The following is a 20,326-nucleotide window of genomic DNA, read 5'->3' as shown; positions in this document are numbered from 1 at the left end:
CCCGGAGCGGGGTGCCCTGGTGCCGTGACTGATTTCGCCCAAAATCGGGCAGCCCCCCCTTCCACCCCCAGGCAGCGCACAATTTTTTTCACGACCCGCCAATTTTCAGCAGGTAAATCAGCGCTGGCTCTTCCCCCAGTGGCTCGGCGTATATTTTGGGGACCCCGCCACTCCCCCCAACCTCCCGCCCAAAAATTTCCTCTTGATCTCTCCCTTCATTTTCCAGCACCTCCGCTCAGCGCTTTGCCCTCCCCAAACCACAGCGCAATCCACCATCGCGCCGTCGCATTCGCAGCAACAGCGCCGCCATCCCGCTATTATCTTACAACAGCAACAGCAACAGCAACAGCAACAACAACAACAACAACAACAAAGTCATTCTTAACAGACCCCAAAACCCAAAAAGCCGCAAACATGCCGCGCCCACCCAAGAAGGTCGCTGAGGTCGCCCCCTCGCCTGCGCCAGTCGCGCCAGCCATCATCAACCCCATCCAGCAACAACAACTCCCTGTTGCCCAGATCCCCGGTGGCCCTCCCGTCATCGATGTCGCGCAGTTTATTCGCGTCAGAGACTCTGTAAGCATTGGCTTTGCACTTCCACTTCCACCCACCCCCGCCACCTCTTGCCTCGAGCTGGGCTAGGTGCAAGGCACAACCCACCCACTCCTTTTGTTTACTTGTACCTGCTTGGTTCTGGCAACCGCAACCCCGATAAGCTATGGCCACCCATACACCTTCACACTTGCTGACCGTCCTCTAAGGTGTACAACCGTCTGCAAACTATCCAGGATTTGATTAGGAGTTTTTCTGCCGATTATTTGCGTCAGACGAACCTTCTCATTGGCGAGGGTACCAGCCTCGAGAATGGACAGGAGACTCTTGACCATCTCAACGGCGCTCTCGGCGGCCTGATGCCCGCTGCCCTTGCTGCCCCCATGCCCGTCGTTGAGGAGAAGAAGGAGCGCAAGAAGCGCACTCATGACCCCAACGCCCCCAAGCGTCCCCTGACCCCCTACTTCCTCTACATGCAGACTGCTCGTCCCATCATTGCGAGCGACCTTGGTGAGGGAGCTCCCAAGGGTGCTGTCCAGGAAGAGGGCCAGCGTCGCTGGGCTGTCATGGCCCCTGGTGAGAAGGCGGGCTGGAACACGGCTTACAAGTACAACCTCCGCCTCTACCAGGCTCGCGTCCACTCCTACAAGGCCGGCAACATGGACGCCAAGAACATGTCGGATGATGAGGCTCGTGCCTATGCTGAGCTCTACAACATTGACGTTTCCAACCTCGCCCAGGTGGAGGAGTTCCCCGCCGATGAGCAGGATGCCATCGCCGAGCAGCTTCACCAGACGGCCGCTGTCGAGTCCCCTCCCGCCGAGGTCTCCGAGGAGGAGCCCGCGCCGCCAGCCAAAACCCCCAACAAGAAGGCCGTGACCCGCAAGCGGAAGAGCACGGCTGCCACTCCCGCTGTCCCCGAGCCTCCCAAGCCAGAGCCCGCCGCCACTCCGGCGAGCCCGGAGGCCAAGAAGAGGAAGAGAACGTCCAAGGCGGCCGAGATTGTGGAGGAGCCCAAGAAGTCTGCTCGTAAGAAGACCAAGAACTGATTGTGCTCGTCTCCTTGTCTCTCTTTTGCGCGTTATACTCTGGGTCTGGTTTGGGTCGGTTCGTTTCCAATCTTGATGATACCTCTGGCGCCTCTCTTGCGTTGCCTCTTTGCACTGACTGGGGCGGCATCTTTTCTTTATGCTTTGGGAGCAAAGGCAGCTGGGTTTTGAACAACGCGGGCATGATATTTTTCTCCATCTCTGATCGCTTTTTGCCGCAACAGTTGAAGCAGGCGGTCGCGCGTTTTTGTATTATTTGTATGGGTATGAACTGGGGAATATTGGCGGGTCAGTTCTCGTTTTGCTTTGCTATTCAGGTGGGAGCGGAGGAAGGGGAAAAGACGCAGGAATGGCTTTTGTATGGAGCCTTGTCGGATGTATGTAGTCGTCTTGGGGCCTGGGTCAGTGAGTGCGTCGCCGTTCTGCATGTAGGCATCGAGTGAGCTCGGGGGCTTTGTGAAATGAAACTTCAATAAGTACACTTGTGTTACGTTGTGTGACATGTTGTGATAGAGACCAGGTGATGAAGTCTGCACCGGGTGGGTGTTTCTGTTGACTATTCGGATCTCTTATCAAGGGTTGTTTTTTCTGGATGGTTTCTAGAACCTATCATCTTGAGAGCCGCCAGCCTTGTGTTCCAAGCATAGTGCCACCAGGAGGATTATGGGGGCTATATATTGGACCATCTTCTCTGCTGATAGCTCTCAGCCTTTGTAGAACAACTGCTTCTTGATTGTGAGTGCTCTGGCTTTCTCAAGCTACCACTTATACGCTTTCAGAACCCTACAGAAGTGTTGGGTCCGAAGTCGAGGTCAAAGCACAGGCGGGAGGGTCCCAACTAACGCCCCGACTTGGAGCACTCCTCCCTCCCCACAACGGGACCTCGAAAGCCCTATTTCAGGGCCCAGCACATACCCTGTTTTTAAACGACACTGTTTAACGAGGAATAGGGGTCGAGTTTTGCTAACTGACCAGCCCCTTTTCCAAGCACCATGAGGCCTTGCTGAAGACCTATGCGCCATCAAAACTGACAGGCTCCTTCTTGTCATGTTCACAGAGCAATTTTTCACCACCCTCATCCAGTCTCAAGCTATAGTTTCAAATTCAAATGTGTAGAGATCCCGCTTGCCTTACGTTAACTACCATATCACACACAAGCAAAAAAAAAAAGAAAAAAAAGAACCAACCCTTATACCCCCGATCTTAATAAACAAAATACCCCTGCGTCAACGGCAGTTTCTCACTCGGCTCCGCCTCACACCTCTTCCCGTCCGCCTCAACCACATACCTCTCCGGATCAACCCTCATCCTCGGCATCTTATCATTCCACTTCATATCCCTCTTCCCAATCCCCCTACACCCCCTCACCGCGCTCACCCTCTTCCTCAGCCCATAACTCTTTATATTCCCGTTCTCAACACTCTCCTTGCTCACAAAAACCACACTCGCACCGGGCAAATCCCTAGCAAACATCTGCCTCGCAACCACCGGCTGAATGGTCGGTATGCTGGCATTCGGATCCCCCATCATGGCCACCGCAATCAAGCCCGATTTCACCACCAAGCTCGGCTTCGTCCCAAACCAGGCCGGATCCCAGACGACAAAATCGGCTAGTTTGCCGACTTCGATGCTCCCGATCAGGTGGGAGAAGCCTTGGGCGATGGCGGGGTTGATGGTATACTTTGACACATATCGTTTAACCCTGACATTGTCGCAGCCGGTGGGGGCATCTTCGGGCAACGGGCCGCGTTGGAGTTTATTCTTGTGGGCGGTGTTCCACGTTCTGAGAATGACCTCCCCGCAACGGCCCATGGCTTGGGAGTCGGAGGACATCATGCTGATCGCGCCGAGGTCGTGAAGGACATCCTCTGCGGCGATGGTCTCGGCTCTGATGCGGGACTCGGCAAACGCGACGTCTTCGGGGATGTTTTTGCTTAGGTGGTGGCAGACCATCAACATGTCGAGGTGTTCGTCCAGGGTGTTGAGGGTGAAGGGGCGGGTTGGGTTCGTGGAGGAGGGTAGCACGTTGGGGTGTTCGACCACAGAGATGATGTCTGGGGCGTGGCCCCCGCCGGCGCCTTCGGTGTGGTAGGTGTGGATTGTGCGGTTGGCAAAGGCGGCGACGGCGGTTTCGACGAAGCCGGCTTCGTTGAGGGTGTCGGTGTGGATCATGCACTGGACGTCCATTTCGTCGCAGACGGAAAGACAAGTGTCGATGGCGGCCGGGGTGGTCCCCCAGTCTTCGTGGAGTTTGAGGCCGCAGGCGCCGGCGGCGATTTGTTCTCTGATTGCGAGGGGGTCCGAGTCGTTGCCTTTGCCTGTGATGCCGATGTTGATGGGGAGGGAGTCGGTTGCCTGGAGCATTTGTTTCATGTAGTGCGCGCCGGGGGTGCAGGTTGTTGCGTTGGTGCCGGCGCTGGAAAAGGGGGCTGGGTTAGTGATGTGGTGGGATAGGGGGTTAACGAAAAAAAAAAGAAAAAGAAAAAGGGGGGGGGAGGGGGAAAGGCTGCTTACCTGGGACCTGTACCACCACCAAGGAAAGTAGTGACTCCAGAGGCCAGAGCTTCCTCCGCCTGTTGAGGGCAGATGAAGTGAATATGCGTATCAATCCCACCCGCAGTGATAATCTTGCCCTCACCAGCAATAACATCCGTACAGCTCCCCACCACCATCCCCTCCGTCACCCCATCCATCACATCCGGATTCCCTGCCTTGCCAATCCCGACAATAAACCCCTCCTTAACCCCAATGTCCGCCTTGTAAATCCCCGTCCAGTCCACAACCAATGCATTCGTCACCACCAGATCAAGCGTATCCCTATCCGACCGCCCGGTCGCCTGCCCCATCCCCTCACGAAGCGTCTTGCCACCACCAAACTTACACTCCTCCCCATAAACCGTATAATCCCTCTCAACCTTGATCCACAGATCCGTCGCCCCCAGCCTCACAAGATCTCCGGTTGTCGGCCCAAACATGGTATTATACGCCCGCCTATCCATCGTAAACCCCTCCATAAACTCAACAATATCCTTCTGCGGCGTGTGAGCAAAGCCCATATCCAACAGCCGTTTGACAATCTCGTCAGGATTCTTCCTCGTCTCCTCCACCACCCCGTTCGCGATTCTGTTCCCCCCTCTAATAACCTTATGCCCCCCAATCTCAACCAGCGTGACAGTCTTTTTGTCCCCCGGCTCAAACCGAACAGACGTCCCGGCAGCGATATCCAACCTGTACCCTACCGCCGCAATCCGATCAAATTCCAACTCGGGGTTGACTTCCACAAAGTGATAATGAGACCCGACCTGCACCGGCCTATCCCCCTTGCTCGTCACCTGGAGCTTGATCCTCCTCCTCCCTTCATTCAGCCTCACCACGGCATCCTTGACGCAAACCACCGCTCCGGGCTGGGCTTCAGGCGCATATTCCTCTGCCGGTGGCGCCGGAAACGCATCATTGCTCGGCACAGGCAGAAAACTCCCATACAACGCCCTGTCGAGGTTACCATCATCAGAGGAGATGGGGTTGTGCACCGTGACGAGGTAAGTACCGCTAGGAAACGTCCCCTCGATCTGTATCTCATGCAGCGTCGACAGCACACTCGGCAGGACGTGCCGTCGACCTAGCATCGTCGACCCGAGGGACATGAGGTCAGAGACGACATGGTTCCCGTCGCGGATCAGCTCCTGGATGTTGGACGAGATGAGCGCTACAGCCTCAGAGTGGTTCAGCTTCAAGCCGCGGGCGAGACGCCGCTGGGCGAGGAAGCCGAGGTGGGAGATTGTGAGCTTGTCGAGCTTTCGTTTTTGTCAGTTTCAGTTGGTGAGAAGAAGAAGATGGGATGAACACCACGGCTGCATGTCAAATGGGTTGGGTGTGAGGGACTGGCTGGGCATGGTGTGTGTGACTGACTGACTAACCTCTCTCGGTACAAGAAGCATCTTTGCCCAACCTTGTGTCTCCCGTCTCACAGACAAGGAAAAAAGGTTCAAACCGGACGAAATTGATAAGTTGACTTTCCTAAAATCCCAGGACAAACTCGGAGGAATGATCAGAAGATATGCCACCACCCCCCGTTTGTTTATGAGTCCCCCCTCCGGCGCCGGGATCATGGTCGTGGTGGGTGGGTGGGCGATAACCCCGCATTAACCAACTGATAAGAGAAGCTCCATTTATTACGCAAGTGGCAGTATGTACATTTACACAACAACACACACAGCCAAAAGAAGCCGAGATAAGAGCAGTGAGAGAGAGGGAGGAAAAAAGACCGTGTTTTACAAGCAACTCAAATCATGCTAACCCATCCATAACCCTAGTACAGCCAATAAATAACTCCTTCTAACCGTTTCGCCAGCCTGTAAAACAAACAATTCACACATCAATCATTTGAACTTGCTAAAGATGACAGCAAAGATGAGCAAAACCAAGACGGTGATGATGGCGATGGTGATTATCCGATTGGTAGCCATCCTAGACAGATAACAAGTAAGTATGTGATTTTGTGAGTCCCAAAAGGGGTGCGCAGCAAACGTCATACCTACGGGCAATGCCCTTGATGCTCTTCAAACTGCGATCGACATAACCCTCGCTCTCGTACATAACGCGCGTGGTGTGCTCGATCGTCTCGCGCTGCTGCTGCAGCGTGGCCAGAGTGTTGGCACCGATGGACTCGGTCTCGTTCGCCAGCTGTTGACTAGCCTTCAGGCGCTGAGTGCTGCGGTCCAAACGATCGGTTCCTTTATCATCAATCAGCTTCAGATTCCCCTTCCTTTGGCTTCCTAGAAACCTACCAGACAACAACTGCTGCCTCTGCTCCAGCTGCGCATCCCCAGAAGCACCACCGGGATTGTCCGTGTACCGTCCCCCAAAAAGCGCACTCCTGTCCTCGGCCAGAGTCCGCAGCTTTCGCCTGTATCCATCGACATCGCTCTTGTAGTCGCGGATCCGTCTGTTGATTGCTGTGCGCTGAGACGAGGGGACGTTTTGCTTCTCCATCTGCATCTGGCCCACTAGCTCGTCGGTTTCCTCCAGCGCCCGCTCTGCCGCGCTGAGGGCGGCCTTTCTGGGCTCGCCGGATAGCTCATTGATTTGGTCGAGTTTCTGGGTCAGGTCGGCGCGGACGAGCAGGTATTCTGATTCGTAGTGCTTGAAGAGCTCGGTGCCGGCGTCGGTGTCGAGGGGGTTGGACATGGTGATGGCAGTTGTGGGCTGAGACCTGAACGCCCCGGCTAGTCGTTGGTATTTACTTGTTGATTGATGTTTGTCAAAGTCAAAGTTCCAGGTTGGCTGGGTTGGTTGCGGCGACGACGACTGCGACTACGACATGCAAGCACGGGCCAGTGGCTGGCACGCACATGACAGCCTGGGGAGGTCGCCCTTAACCCCCCGGCCAGCCGGCCGCTGAGTCGCATGCGGGCGGGGGTGCTTGCGTGCCGGGGACAGGGGTGTTGTTCAACTGTGACGTCCACTGTCCAGCCCACCTAGAGCGACTGGTGCCTACCTCCCCGCCAGATCATCTATTTATCTACCTTTTAATCTCTATCAGCTACACCTCGAGACTCTTTAGATCTCCGGCACAAGATGTTTTGCCAGAAATGCCGCGGCCCTCTGAAGCTCGACGGCTCTCTGGAGGACCTCAATCCGGCCGCCTATGATCTCCTCGTGGCGACACACTCACAGCAACCACCCAAGAAACCCCCAGCCGCATCGCGAACTCTACACTCCCAGGACAGGGCGCGCAAGTCCACCTACGAGAAGGCTGTTCGACAGGCCGGTCAACCCATGTTCAAGAGACATGGAGGACCCCCACGAGCCAGCGACAGTTCCATGTCATTCATCTTCCTGACTGAGTCTCAGATCACACCACACAGAAGCCAACAACCGCAGCAACAAGATGCTTCCTCGGCGCAACCGGCGAATGGAGGAAATGATGGGCCGCCAGACGACGACAAGTCTTATGAGATGGAGCGCATCGCCAAACTGTTCGAGATCCTGTCAGCGCGATCCGATATAGACCACCCAGTGTGCGTCGAGTGCACCGAGCTTTTATTGGAGGAATTACAGAAAAGACTCGAGGCGACAAACCGTGAGCGGGACGCGTATGTCGCTTGCCTCAAAGAGATACAGGCCAGCGCACCCACAGACGACGAGATTCGAGCCCAGGACGAAGCCCTCCGGAGGGCCAACCAAGCCGTGGCCGAGCGCCGCAGAGAAATCGAGCAGCTAGAGGAGGAAAGGGCCAAACTAGATCTCGAGCTCCTTGCACTCGAAGAAGAGGCCGAGAAGGTCGACGCCCAAGAAGACGTCTTTTGGAGGGAACGCAACGCCTTCGCCTCTCGACTAGCCCATTTTCAAGATGAACGCGACAGCATTAACAGCACCTTTGACCACGATTCCCGCCAGCTCGAGAAGCTCCAACGCAGCAACGTATACAACGACACATTCTGCATCAGCCACGACGGAACCTTTGCCACCATCAACGGCCTCCGCCTAGGCCGCTTGCACGCCCGCCCGGTCGACTGGCCCGAGATCAACGCCGCCTGGGGCCACGCCCTTTTGCTCATCGTGACAGTCGCCGAGAAGCTCAACTACCACTTTGACGGCTACGAGCCCCAGCCCATGGGGTCTTGCTCCCGAATCATCAAGTTGGAATACCAATCCCCCTCCTCGAGCCGGTACGGCTCGGCCAGGAGCGCCCCTCCACCCGCGCCGAAGCGTCATGTTTTGGAGCTGTTCTCTAGCGGGGACATGCCCTTTGGCATCACAATCATGCATAGGAAGTTTGACCAGGCGATGGTGGCGTTTCTGGAGCTGGTGAGGCAGCTGGGCGACTTTGTGCAGAAGCAGACGGCGAGGGAGGGGACGCCGCTCGCGCTGCCGTACAGGATCGAGGGGGACAAGATTATGGATGTGAGCATCAAGCTGGGGATTGCGCAAGATGATGGGTGGACAAAGGCTTGCAAGTTGACGTTGACGTGCTGCAAGTTTTTGTTGGCGCATGCGAGTAATGTGAATTCGATGAGTAACGGGAGGGGGGCGGGGGGTGGATGAGGGTTTTTTTTGTGTGTGAGGGGAGGCTGGGTAGGCGTAGGGGTACTAGATTATTTTGGGATTGGGATTGGGACTGGGGTCGGCTTTTTCTTTTGTGGATGGGTTATTTAGCAAGGAGTTGGGAGTCGGCAAGGGAAATATATATACTAGTCATTTGCGGGCATGGTTTTGAACCAGGAGCGAGAGAAACGGACTAATGAGATCAACAGCAAGGGAAAGCGCTATCTTATAGAGATGAATCGGCGCAAGTAGAGCAAGGGATGTTTTAGAGCTACTTGGATAGTACTGATGATCTGTGAGACATTTGGAAGAGGGCAAAGATGGTAGTGAAGCCTGTCTCTCAGGTCTGAGGGCTAACGATGGTGATACTCCTCTTCCCAGTCGTCATACACCCTCCCGTTGAGCATCGCGGGAGAGTTTTTTGACTTGTCCAACTTTATCCGCCACTGTGTCCTGACGGATTGCTGTTCTAAAAGGTAGAGTTGGAACTGGTACTCGGGCTGTCGGAGGGGGTGGTCGATTGGTAGTTTTTGGATGGGATTGCCCTCTTTCTCTTCCTCTTCCTCTTCCTCTTCATCTTCGCCTTCGTCTTCGTCTTCGTCTTCTCTGCTGCAAAAAAAATCAGCAATCTTCTTCTACCACAATACCATCACCACCAAGTAAATATATATATATATATATATATAATAAAATAAGAAACAAAAAATAATAATAGAAAAATAAAATAAAAAAAGACTAACCTACTCTTCCAACCCTCCCTTCCTCTCCCTCATATACTCCCTAAAACCCCTGCTCAACCCCCCCACCGTTTTCAAATGCCCCTCTTTCACCACCACCCGTCCCACCACCCCCTTTTCGTTTGCCTCAAACTCCGCCAGCGCAACAGCAGTCTGAAGCCCGTTCCTGATCTCCCGTCCGTTCCACCCCAACTCCCTCATCTCTTTCCCCTTAACCCACTCCCTCGCCGCTGTGTGAACCACCACCCGCCCATTACTCTCCCGTTCCAGCCTATCAAACCCCACCTCCCAAACCCGCCCCCTCTGCTCCTCATCCAGTTCTTTATAGTGCAACGCGACGTGAATCCGACTGGTAAAAGCATCATCAAACATCTCCACTCTGTTCGTCGTGAGCATCATCACCCCCTTGTAATACTCCAGCGCCCGCAGGAATACCGACACAAGACTGTTACGACGGAGATCTTTGGATTGGCGACGCTCAAGGTAGACGTCTGCCTCGTCGATAAGGACTAGGGCGCCGAAGCGTTCCGACAGGGTGAGGTAGTATGACAACGAGGTTTCGATTTCCGAAGGGGAAGGGGGGAGGTCGGCGGGGGTGAGGGGGAGTAATGGGCGGCGGGTGAGGAGGGAGGAGACTTCTGCTGTAAGGGTTTTCCCCACGCCTGGGGGGCCGTGGAGGAGGAAGATCCTACCGAGGCCTTTGTCGGGGATTATGTCACTTGGCCAGGGGTAGATTTGGGAAGGGGAAGAGAGGGGGGAGGAGAAGGGGGTTATCACGGCTTTGAGGGTTTGTTTTGTCGATGGGTCGAGGACGAGGTGGTTGAAGGGGGTGGGGGAGGGGGTTATGGGGTGCAGGGAGGAGGTTCGGATGTGCGCTTGGGGGGAGGGGGTGGGAGGTTAGTTATGAGGGAAGAAGGGGTAAAGGGGGAACTTACCCCAGCGGCGTTCTTTGAGGATAAAAGCTGGGATCAAAGGCCCAATGACCATGAAATATATCTCCTCGCGTCGGGGCAGGGGTGAGGATCTCGGGTCGAGGTCGTCAAACCCTGCCCAGGGACTAGGCTCTTGCTTCCCTTGGCTACTGCTGCAAACAGCACAGCTGCACCGTGACAACATCTGCGGTAACCTGTCCTGTCTCGCCGGGGTGTGCTGCTGATCCCAGCGAGGGGCAAACTTGGGCGTCGCAATGCGGTGATGAGGCGACTGCTCAGCAAACCGCTCGTACCCCTCCGGATCGACAATAACCTTCCCCTTGATCTATCACGTTCAAGTCAGCCCCCCCCCCCAAATTCTTTCCCCAAACCATTAAGAAAACTCACCATCCCCCTCGTCCTCCCCCCTCCCAAGTACCCTTCGTACTCTTTATAATTAACCCCCCCAGCCAACCCCCAATACTCGTCTCCCCATTCTCGACCCTCTGTCCCCTCACTCCCACTCCTTCACCCATCTCTTCAGGCACCACAGGTAAGGAAGTGATATCCCTCTCCCCACCCCAAGGCCAAATTAATCCTCTGTATCATCTCCCGTCTCATCAGCCCCTTCTTGTAGGCAATCCCCCACATGTAAACCAACATCCCATCACTCCCCACCCCTTCCACCGAACCAGCCGCTCGTAGAAAGTTAATCCCAGAAACCACACACCCCGTCCACTCCCCATCCTTCTCGCGGTACACCACACTCCCCGGCTTGAGGAGGCACCAGAAGCGGCTGTATGTCGTCCGGCCTTTTGCCCAGCGTTTTTTCTCGTCATTTAAGCCGGGGCCGTAGAGATCGGCGAGGAAGGTGAGGAGGACATCAATATGTGCCGCCGTAGTGGCTGCATACCTCCCGTCATGGCAGTCCGGCTGAGATGTTTTATATTCCTCCAACTCACCCCAGTGATGCACAAGCACCTGGTAAGGCTCCGCTATCCTCAGCACGGTCCCCCGTTGGATGACCTCAAAACCGGGGTAGTATTGCACCACAGCCGAAAGCGCAGACCGGAGGTAAGGGGAGTGGATTACCATTTCTTTCTTCTTACCAAAACCAAAAGCATTGTTAGGGAGGTCGCCCATCATGGAGGGGATAAGGTCCGGGGGGGGGAGGTCGTTGTCTTCGTCTTCCATGTCGGGGGTTCGGTAGGGGTAGGATGGCGGGCGGTGGAGGTTCATCATCATTGCTTGCTGGCGGTTGTTGTGGGGGGAGGGGGTGGTGATTGTGGTGAGGATTTCCACGACGGGGGCGGTGGGATCAAGGTGGTTGGTAGGAGGGGGGGAAGGGGGAGGGGGTTTGCCGTTGTGGGCTGGGAAGTACATTAGTTGGTTGAGTAAGAAAGGGGAGGGAAGGGGAAGGGGGACGAACTGGAGGTTATTTTGCCGTGTTCGTTGACTGTGATGGTGGTGTAAACAACAGCATTGTCCTTTTCGTCGGCGGGGTTGGTTCCTGGTGTGGGATGTCCAACGTTCTCGAAGCTCGCTACGGAGCAGGCGTAGGACTGGGTGAGAGAGATGTCAGATTCAAATCTGTGAGGAATTTTCAATCAGGGGAAAGATTTACTCACGACGTCTTCGATCTCGTCCATGGTTGGTGCTGTGGGCTTGGAAATTGACTGTGTTCAGTACAAGGTTGAGAAAGGATAGTGAGAACGAGTAAACTGTAGCGACATTACTGAGTGAACCTGTTCTTATGTAGACAGAAGAATCCTATCCTAGGCACATCCAACTACCCCATCAACTCCCATCATCACCCAATCCACACATCGTGAACTTGAGCATGAGCAAACATTTCCCCTGTTACACAGCAAGGAAACTTCCTAATCAGGTAATGGTCTGTGCACATGTCGTCTCTCTCTCTCTCTCTTGCGGAACCATTCCGCACTCGTTGGCAGCCAAAAGTCCTGCATAAACAACCCCATCCCACACAAGGCAACCACTCCTAGAGCACCATCTCATCATCCAAGCAAAATCTCTAGAAAGTGTACAATCTCATTCATATTCTCAGACACACATATATTACCCCTTCGTGCCCTTCCACCGCGGAACCAAATCCGTCCTTCACCAGCGAAAAACATACACAGCGGAATCCTCCGTCCGTCGACTTGTCGTTTATTATTTTACCCTCCCATCCCATCCCATCCCATCCCATCCCCCCCTACCCCGAAGAAGCAGAAGACCTACTCCCACTCGTACTCTCCCCATACCCACCACCCCCCCCCTCCGCCGTCACCGAACTGACCATACTCGCAAAATCCACCCCCCTACTCTTCTGCTCCGCCTTCGCCTCCAACCCAATCTCGTACGCCGGCCAGTCACTCAAAATCACCTCCTCCTCCACCAACCTCGGACTCTCCGGCCCACACGCCAACCTAGCCGTCTCAATATCCACAAACCTCTTCAGCAAAGCCACATCATCCGACCTCATCAGATGCGCCTGCAGCCGTAGCACCATCTTCGCCACCGTATGACACTGGCTCTGGTCCCTAATCCCCTTCATAAGCAGCAGCATCGTCGAGCGGTGCGACTCGAGAAACAAGGAATTATCCTGCGCCTCCCTCGTGTTGATCTTGATAAAGTTCAAACTACCGAGAAAGTGCAGCAAAAAACCGTCAAAGGCCTCGAAGCCGTGCCGGAGGTAGTACAGCCGGAGCAACGTCTCGAGGTGAATAGCCGCTTCGTGGTGCGCGTCGTCAAGTGTCTTGTTTGGCTGGGTGGTGTCGCTCCAGTTCAGACCGAGCAGTGGTTTCAGCAGGTCGATCAGGACGCAGTTGTAATGCATGTGAACCTTTAGGTGATGCGGTAGCACAAGCCGTTTGGGTGTCAATGGCTCAGGTAGATTCCGTAGCCATCCGCGGAGTCGATTGTAGAACCCCACAACCTGATCAAGCGGCATCTTGACGTGAGGTTGCGAGAAGCTTAACAGCGAAAAATCGTTCATGATGGTCCAAAAGTCTGCTCTGGCCTTGGCGAGGTGGCCGTGGTGAGTGGGTAGACGAGCTGGCGTTTGGGGATATCGTATCCACAGCTCTCCCCACCACTGGGGGTTCTCGGACGGATCTGGCAAAGATGTTTCCGGCGGCCGGGCCATCAAGGGTGGCTTGAGGTAATGATAGGAGTTGAGACTTTGCCAGGTGAACAGACACCACGCTGTGAACTCCCTGGCGCACCGAATGTCGCTGCTGACATGAGACGGAACCGCTTGGAAGAGCCGTATTTCGTGTGCCATTTCCACGGCCCGGATCGTATACCGCCATCCTAGCCTGTCAGAGCCATTCAGGTTGTAGATGACATTGAGCAGGAGCGCCGCCTGAACGGTGGTTAGCCTGCGGCACTCCCAGTCGTGATACTTTTGCTGCCATTCTGGATCAAGCATAGACGGTCTTGGCACCTCGGCTTCAACCTCAAAGAGCCTCTTGGCCTCGGCGAGAAACTGGTTCCCGATGTTTTGGGGGTTCCATGACTCGGAGCGACCTGGCAGTTTTCGATGACAATACTGGAGCGGTTGTTAGTGGGACAGAATGACTAAGACGTGCGGTCACAAAGCACTTACACATCCTATGCACAGGACGGCATTGACCAATAACCTTGAGCAGTGCCGTGGTCGGTCACTCGCCATATCCTGCAGAAAGTAGTCCTTGTGGAAAAAAGTAAACCAATCATAGTCGTACAGAAAATAATCGTGAATAACCTGACGCATGAAATTGTCATCACTGCTCACCAACGTCCAGTTTGACGGCGTGAGCGAGTCCAGCCACGGGTCCACCACAATGGCAGAGGAATACGGCTTCAGGTATGGATCCCGCTGGTCCAAGGCGTCACGGGGAGAACCCAACATGTCGTTCACGCTAGGCAAGGCCCGTTGCTGCTGTGGTTGCGGTTGCTCGACAGCCCCCCGCAAAGCACAGTCAAAGACCTCCGAGTCGAGGTATGGGTTGTCGTGTCTTTGAAGGTAGATGGGCATATCCGGCAGGTAGGGAAACTCGTATCGAAACCGCGTTTCCGGCACGAGGGCCATCTGCACAAGCACGTCGCCATAGTTGACATGCCTTAGTATGGAGCTGGCCTCTGCGCCCCTCCGTATCCGCTGGAAGATTTCTTCGGCTTCCTTTTCCGGTCTGGACCGAAGGACCTCATAGATCTGTTCGAATGTGCTCTTTTGTTGCAGAAGCTCGGTGTACTTGCGCTTCAGGGCTTGGGTATGGGTCTCGGTCGCGGCAATCGTATCAAACTCGCACTTTGTTTTCCGGTCACGACATACTGAACATGTTGGGCGTGCACCATCACACTGCAAGACAACAAGACATATCAGCCATGGTTCAACAATGTTATATGAAAGATGGCTACTGAGCCTTCACACCTTTGACTTTCTCTTTCGACAGGCCCGACACGCAGCCGTGGTAGCTTGCCTCCTTCTCCGCGGAGCAGCCTGCCCAGTCCCCGCGGCCGAGGACCCCGGGGTCGGGCTGGTTTCGAGATTCACCGAAGCCTCACTCGCTGCTTCATCGTTCGATGCAGGGAGCAGTCGGCGTAGCGAGCTGGTGCTGGTGCCGTACGACAGCTTGTCAAATGGCGAAGTCGATCTGGAGCTCGACATGATGGCGGCCAGAACAGGTTTTTTGGTGTCAGCCTGGGGCGGTGGTGGTATCGAGGATCAATGGGTCGGCGTGGGCGTGGTGGGCTGGGGTCATTGTTCCCAATGCTCCCATCTCGGGTCGTCTGGTGCCACTCCACACCCTTTCCCATGGGCGGCACTGTTTTAGCTAGCTAATCATAGTCGGACCTTACTCCGGGAAGTCTTTTATTTCGCCTTCCAGCCCTTTAACCCCAATCTGCCGTCTGCCGTGCACGCTCGGCTGCAATGGGGCCATATTGCGCTGCCTATTGCCAAAGAAAGAGGGCTGTGAATGCTACCGCCTGCACGTGACTGGCGTTTTCGGGGACAAAGAAGGATCAAGTATTCCCGCTGCGGGCCGAGTCCTGGGTTGATACCCGATGGGGGTTAGGCGCGTCCTTATCTGCTTGTTATCAGTTATCAGTCCAAAGGAGGGACAAATCATCATTCGAGGGATTCCTCCAAAAACATTTGTAGCGAATATGAAAAGACAGACAGAACCAACCTCAAATGATCAAATCAAGCAACCAGTCTTGCCCATGTGGATTCCGTAATCCGTCGTCACTAGTGGAGTCTCCCGGCAAACAGGACAGCATGGGAGATCCCGTGCAATGGCGAAACACTGATACTTCAGGCCACTTCAGGCCCCAAGCCAGCCAATTAGCAACCGCGGGGTTGCTGGTGTCGTACCTGCAGGTGTCCCCCCAAGAGCAAGGTTTTTCGTTTTTTCACTCACCGCAGTCGGCGTACACCAGAAGAGGGGACCCCATTCCACATCTCCAGTCGGTGACTCAAGCAGAGACGCCCCCCCCGAATTGATACATAAATTGAGAGATACTACAGACTCTGTGTTGTGCTGTGCTCTGTCTTACTGCATACTTTTTTTTTTGAACTTCTGTTGCTTCACGCCTTTCCTCTTCAAGACCTTGACTTTGAGATACCCCTCCACTTACACTTACACTCATACCACATTCACGATGGCTCCCACGGTGCTTCACCTCCGCAGTGAGACCAAGCCCCTCGAGCACAGATCTGCCCTCACCCCCACAACCACCGCCGCCCTCATCAAGGCCGGCTACGTCGTCAACGTCGAGCGTTCCCCAGAGAGAATCTTTGACGACAGCGAGTTCGAGGCCGTCGGCGCCACCCTCGTTCCCGAGGGCAGCTGGGAGGAGGTCCCCAAGGAGCACATCATTGTTGGTCTCAAGGAGCTCGAGGAGAAGGAGTGTAAGTGCTTTCATAACACAAATCCAATCTCATAACATCCCAGATATCTAACACCTCCCCCCCTCCCCCTCCCCTAGTCCCCCTCAAGCACGTCCACGTCCAATTCGCCCACTGCTACAAGCACCAAGCCGGCTGGGAAAACGTCCTCGCCAGGTTCCCCCGAGGAGGCGGCACCCTCCTCGACCTCGAATTCCTCGTCGACGAACGCGGCCGCCGCGTAGCAGCCTTTGGCTTCCACGCCGGATTCGCCGGCGCCGCGCTCGCCCTCGAAGTCTGGGCCCACCAACTCACCCACCCCCCCTCCTCTCCCTTCCCCGGCGTAGCCTCCTACCCCAACGAAGACGCCCTGATCACCAACGTCAAGAAGGCCCTCGCCACCGGCACCGCCGCCGCCGGCCGTTCCCCCCGCGTCATCGTTATCGGCGCCTTGGGTAGGTGCGGTTCCGGCGCTGTTGACGCCCTCCGCAAGGCTGGTGTCCCAGAGGAGAACATCCTCAAGTGGGATATGGCCGAAACCGCCAAGGGTGGTCCTTTCAGTACGTTACCCCTGAAGCTTTACCCCCTGATATATCTCAAGAAACCGGCACCATTTCTCCCTATTCCCTCCGAAATATCATACTAACACCCCCTTAGAGGAAATCACCGACTCCGACATATTCGTAAACTGCATCTACCTCACCTCCAAAATCCCAAACTTTGTCAACCTCGACTCCCTCCAGGTCCCCGACAGAAAACTCTCCGTCGTCTGCGACGTCTCAGCCGACACCACCTCCCCCTTTACCCCAGTGCCGATCTACACCGTCGCGACTACATTCGACAAGCCCACCGTTCCCGTCGAGGGCCTCTCTTCTGGACCTGCGCTTTCGGTGATTTCTATTGACCACCTCCCTTCTCTTTTGCCAAGGGAGGCGTCTGAGGCTTTTAGCCGCAAGTTCCCCCCCCACCCTCCTTAACACCACATGGGTGATGCTGACAAAACAAAAATAGATGACCTCTTGCCCTCGCTGCTCACCCTCAACGACTGGCAAAACTCGCCTGTGTGGGCTAGGGCCAAGAAGCTGTTTGACGAAAAGGTTGCCACGTTGCCTGCGAGCGCGTTGGAGAAGTAGACAGAGAAAAAGAATCATAGATGAGATAGAGGCAAAAAAGCGGAACAGAATAGATGATGAGCCAAATTGGGATAATGACACCACAATGAGATGGACAAAAAAAGTTATGATTTGGCGGAAGGATCAGATGAACATCGGGCCCGGGAAGCAGTCAAATGACGATATAGACATCACAATGGAAAAAGAAAAAAGCTGACACTTAAATCTCAACATATTCATCTGAGATCGAGAATTCACATTGAGACAAAAGTCAAAAGTGGACACTCAATATCGATCTATTTGAAATCAAATCGGTGCTAGACTCTATATACTATCCGGAGAGCAAAGAACGCTAAAATAATGGATAGAAAAAAAGGAGCAACCACACTCCCGCTCTCCACTCGACCGATCCTCAATATTACGAGAGGAATCGTGTCCGTGATCAATGCACCCATTTTTTTTCCCTTTCCCACGTAAACGCCGTTTTGAATCCCAACCAACACTGCCCTCCTGTCCCATTCCCAATTTCTTGTCCGCCTGGTATCATCATTTCTCCATAAAAGATTTTGTCATTTAAGCATAGAGCTTCTTCTCATAGGACTCCATGTTCACACCGCCCTCGAGCTGAGCGCTGGGGGTGCGAATCTCGAAGCGGACAATGCCGGCCTCGACCTGCTTGTGGAGCTCCTCGACGCTGGTCATGCCCATGTCCTGGAGGGAGTGCTTGAGACCGGCAGCGAGGTAGGGGACGAACTTGCTGACGGAGCCACGGTGGGCAACGGCACCAGAGACACCCTGAGCAACAAGGACGGAGTCGCCCTCGGAGAAGTAGCGGGCAGTGCCAGCATTGCTCTTCTGGCTGTCCTTGCCACCACCACCAGCCTTCTTGTCCTGCATGGCGTCGATGGAACCCATGCCGCGGTAGGCCTTGACGAGCTTACCCTCGCGGGAGACGAAGGAAGTACCGGGAGACTCGGTGGTACCAGCAAGGAGACCGCCCATCATGACGGTGGAGGCACCAAGGGCAATGCCCTTGACAATATGGCCAACATTCTGGACACCACCGTCGGCAATGCAGGGAACACCGAATCTGGCGGCGAAAGCAGCAACATTGTAGACGGAGGTAGCCTGGGGACGACCGACGGCCATGACCTCCTGGGTGATGCAGGCAGAGCCGGAGCCCATACCAATACGGAGACCGTCGACACCGGCGGCGATGAGAGCAGCAGCCTGCTCACGGGTGACAACGTTGCCACCAATGACCTCGAGGTCAGGGTACTCGTTCTTGATCCACTTGATCATCTCGATCTGGTACATCGAGTTACCCTGAGACGAGTCCAGGATGACAATGTCGAGGCCAGCCTCAACAAGGCCGGCAAGACGGGCCTTGTCCTCGGGACGGGTACCGATGGCGGCGGCGCAGATGAGCTGCTTGGAGTCGGCAGCCTTGGAAGCGAGGGGGAAGTGGAGGTTCTTAGTCAAATCGGAGCGGGAAATCATTGAAACGAGGTTTCCATCGGAATCAACGATTGGGAGCTTGCCCTTCTTGGAAGCAGCAAGGATCTTGTTGGCCTCGAGGAGGTCAACACCGTCGTGGGCCGTGATGAGATCGGTCACCATGACCTCGGAGATGGGCTTCTCAAAGTCATCTTCGAACTGGATGTCACGGTTGGTGACGATACCCAAAAGTTTGGAACCGAGCTTGCCGGACTCTGTAATCACAGTTTGTTAGCGTGCAATCCTTGATGAGCTGCAGAGCTTAGAAAGTGATAGAATGGTGCCACGATCATAATTTTCAGTGATATTGAGTCCTCATGACACATAGGTCGATTTGGTGGAACGAAAGTAAGGTTTGTAATCATGTGGCAGAGAGAGTTGGGGAGAGCAAGAAAACTAACCTGTGACGGGAAAACCACCAAATCCCCACTTCTCCTTGAGGGCCTTGGCCTCGCCGACGGTGGTCTCACGGCTGATGACAACGGGGTCGAGGATAAAACCGTTCTCATAGCGCTTGACCTTGCGGACAAAGTCGGCCTGGGCCTGGGGAGAGCAGTTGTGGTGGATGACACCGAGACCACCCTGAAGGGCCATGTGGATGGCCATCTCGTGCTCGGTGACGGTGTCCATGGGCGAGGACACGAGAGGGGTCTTCAGGGTGATCTTCTTGGTGATCTTGGAGTCGAGAGTGACGGCAGAGGCAGGGAAGCCAATGTAGCCGGGGAGAACAAGGAAGTCGTTGTAGGTGAGACCGCCATGGGCCTTGGCGTCCATGAGCTCATGGACACTGAGGCCATCGCGACTCTTGTACTCGTTGAGCACCTCCTCGGCCTTGCGCCAGTCAAGAACTTGGTCGGACGACATTTCTGCGCGTTGACTGAGATCTGTGGGATAGACTGGTGGTTGTGAAGCAAGAGATTGTTGATGCGAGCGAGGGGGGAGACAGAAAGGACAGGTCCTTTGAGAATCAGCCAACTGTTCCCCCCCAAGAGAAGAGGAAAAGAAAATCTCAGAGTCGCCTCTGAAAATCTTTTTATGCCACCAGAAATTTTTAGAGTGGGTGGGATGCGGGGCAATTGCCGGGCGGTGAATGTGTCAGGGGTGGAGCATCGGTGCTGCTCTAGGCGCACGGGCCTGGCTAGACTTGGAACTCCGTCAACTCAAATTGATGCTCCGGGGCAGCTCACATATTCTCGGTCATGCGTCTTCAGATGAGAGCTCTTGAAATAACAGAGCAATTGCTCCATGATATCTCTAAGTCCTTCTTGTTTACTTTTCGGGTCAACCACGTGTCTCGCTTCCAAACAATTGGTGCTACCACAGTTCCCAAGATGCCCTTAATCTACATGGCACAGGGGACCCGTAGACGCAGGGCGGAACGGGATTTTGTAGGACCGAGCCACACACATGAAGTCCCGTCAGCCCGTTGCCCTGGCGCCCTCCGGTAAATGTAAACAAGGCAGTTCCCCTCTCAGGCCGCAACCACTAAACCTGGCCGACACCCCTGGTCATTGGCCTCCCACACCTTCGATAATATCATCCA

The 20,326-nt window shown here is 54.9% G+C and overlaps 9 protein-coding genes across 9 annotated transcripts; 3 read left to right on the top strand and 6 right to left on the bottom strand.

Annotated features, from left to right (window-relative positions):
- Window positions 1-414: 414 nt before the first annotated feature.
- PODANS_1_11050 (uncharacterized protein) lies at window positions 415-1,601 on the top strand (the record flags this gene model as incomplete). Its single annotated transcript, XM_001908733.1, has 2 exons — window positions 415-576; window positions 762-1,601. 2 exons carry the CDS (start codon window positions 415-417, stop codon window positions 1,599-1,601), a joined length of 1,002 nt encoding a protein of 333 aa, XP_001908768.1.
- A 1,203-nt stretch (window positions 1,602-2,804) lies between these two features.
- PODANS_1_11040 (uncharacterized protein) lies at window positions 2,805-5,539 on the bottom strand (the record flags this gene model as incomplete). Its single annotated transcript, XM_001908732.1, has 3 exons — window positions 2,805-4,017; window positions 4,116-5,395; window positions 5,507-5,539. The coding sequence occupies 3 exons, from the start codon at window positions 5,537-5,539 to the stop codon at window positions 2,805-2,807; spliced, it is 2,526 nt and encodes an 841-aa protein (XP_001908767.1).
- Window positions 5,540-5,980: 441 nt separating this feature from the next.
- PODANS_1_11030 (uncharacterized protein) lies at window positions 5,981-6,788 on the bottom strand (the record flags this gene model as incomplete). Its single annotated transcript, XM_001908731.1, has 2 exons — window positions 5,981-6,068; window positions 6,136-6,788. 2 exons carry the CDS (start codon window positions 6,786-6,788, stop codon window positions 5,981-5,983), a joined length of 741 nt encoding a protein of 246 aa, XP_001908766.1.
- Window positions 6,789-7,178: 390 nt separating this feature from the next.
- Window positions 7,179-8,648, top strand: PODANS_1_11020 (uncharacterized protein; the record flags this gene model as incomplete). Its single annotated transcript, XM_001908730.1, has 1 exon — window positions 7,179-8,648. The coding sequence occupies one exon, from the start codon at window positions 7,179-7,181 to the stop codon at window positions 8,646-8,648; it is 1,470 nt and encodes a 489-aa protein (XP_001908765.1).
- A 740-nt stretch (window positions 8,649-9,388) lies between these two features.
- Window positions 9,389-10,282, bottom strand: PODANS_1_11010 (uncharacterized protein; the record flags this gene model as incomplete). The annotated part of the gene is made up of 1 exon (XM_001908729.1): window positions 9,389-10,282. A coding segment is annotated over one exon (894 nt), but the record flags the coding sequence as incomplete, so codon positions are not given.
- A 554-nt stretch (window positions 10,283-10,836) lies between these two features.
- Window positions 10,837-11,679, bottom strand: PODANS_1_11000 (uncharacterized protein; the record flags this gene model as incomplete). The annotated part of the gene is made up of 1 exon (XM_001908728.1): window positions 10,837-11,679. The coding sequence occupies one exon, from the start codon at window positions 11,677-11,679 to the stop codon at window positions 10,837-10,839; it is 843 nt and encodes a 280-aa protein (XP_001908763.1).
- Window positions 11,680-12,514: 835 nt separating this feature from the next.
- PODANS_1_10990 (uncharacterized protein) lies at window positions 12,515-14,953 on the bottom strand (the record flags this gene model as incomplete). The annotated part of the gene is made up of 3 exons (XM_001908727.1): window positions 12,515-13,852; window positions 13,910-14,644; window positions 14,717-14,953. 3 exons carry the CDS (start codon window positions 14,951-14,953, stop codon window positions 12,515-12,517), a joined length of 2,310 nt encoding a protein of 769 aa, XP_001908762.1.
- A 995-nt stretch (window positions 14,954-15,948) lies between these two features.
- PODANS_1_10980 (uncharacterized protein) lies at window positions 15,949-17,307 on the top strand (the record flags this gene model as incomplete). Its single annotated transcript, XM_001908726.1, has 4 exons — window positions 15,949-16,198; window positions 16,276-16,734; window positions 16,832-17,125; window positions 17,186-17,307. 4 exons carry the CDS (start codon window positions 15,949-15,951, stop codon window positions 17,305-17,307), a joined length of 1,125 nt encoding a protein of 374 aa, XP_001908761.1.
- A 552-nt stretch (window positions 17,308-17,859) lies between these two features.
- Window positions 17,860-19,647, bottom strand: PODANS_1_10970 (uncharacterized protein; the record flags this gene model as incomplete). Its single annotated transcript, XM_001908725.1, has 2 exons — window positions 17,860-18,998; window positions 19,185-19,647. The coding sequence occupies 2 exons, from the start codon at window positions 19,645-19,647 to the stop codon at window positions 17,860-17,862; spliced, it is 1,602 nt and encodes a 533-aa protein (XP_001908760.1).
- Between the last annotated feature and the right edge of the window lie 679 nt (window positions 19,648-20,326).

Source organism: Podospora anserina, chromosome 1 (assembly GCF_000226545.1).
Source record: "Podospora anserina S mat+ genomic DNA chromosome 1, supercontig 2".
NCBI lineage: Eukaryota > Fungi > Ascomycota > Sordariomycetes > Sordariales > Podosporaceae > Podospora > Podospora anserina.
The sequence above is the reverse complement of the archived record's forward strand: the minus strand, read 5'-3'. Positions and strand labels throughout refer to the sequence as shown.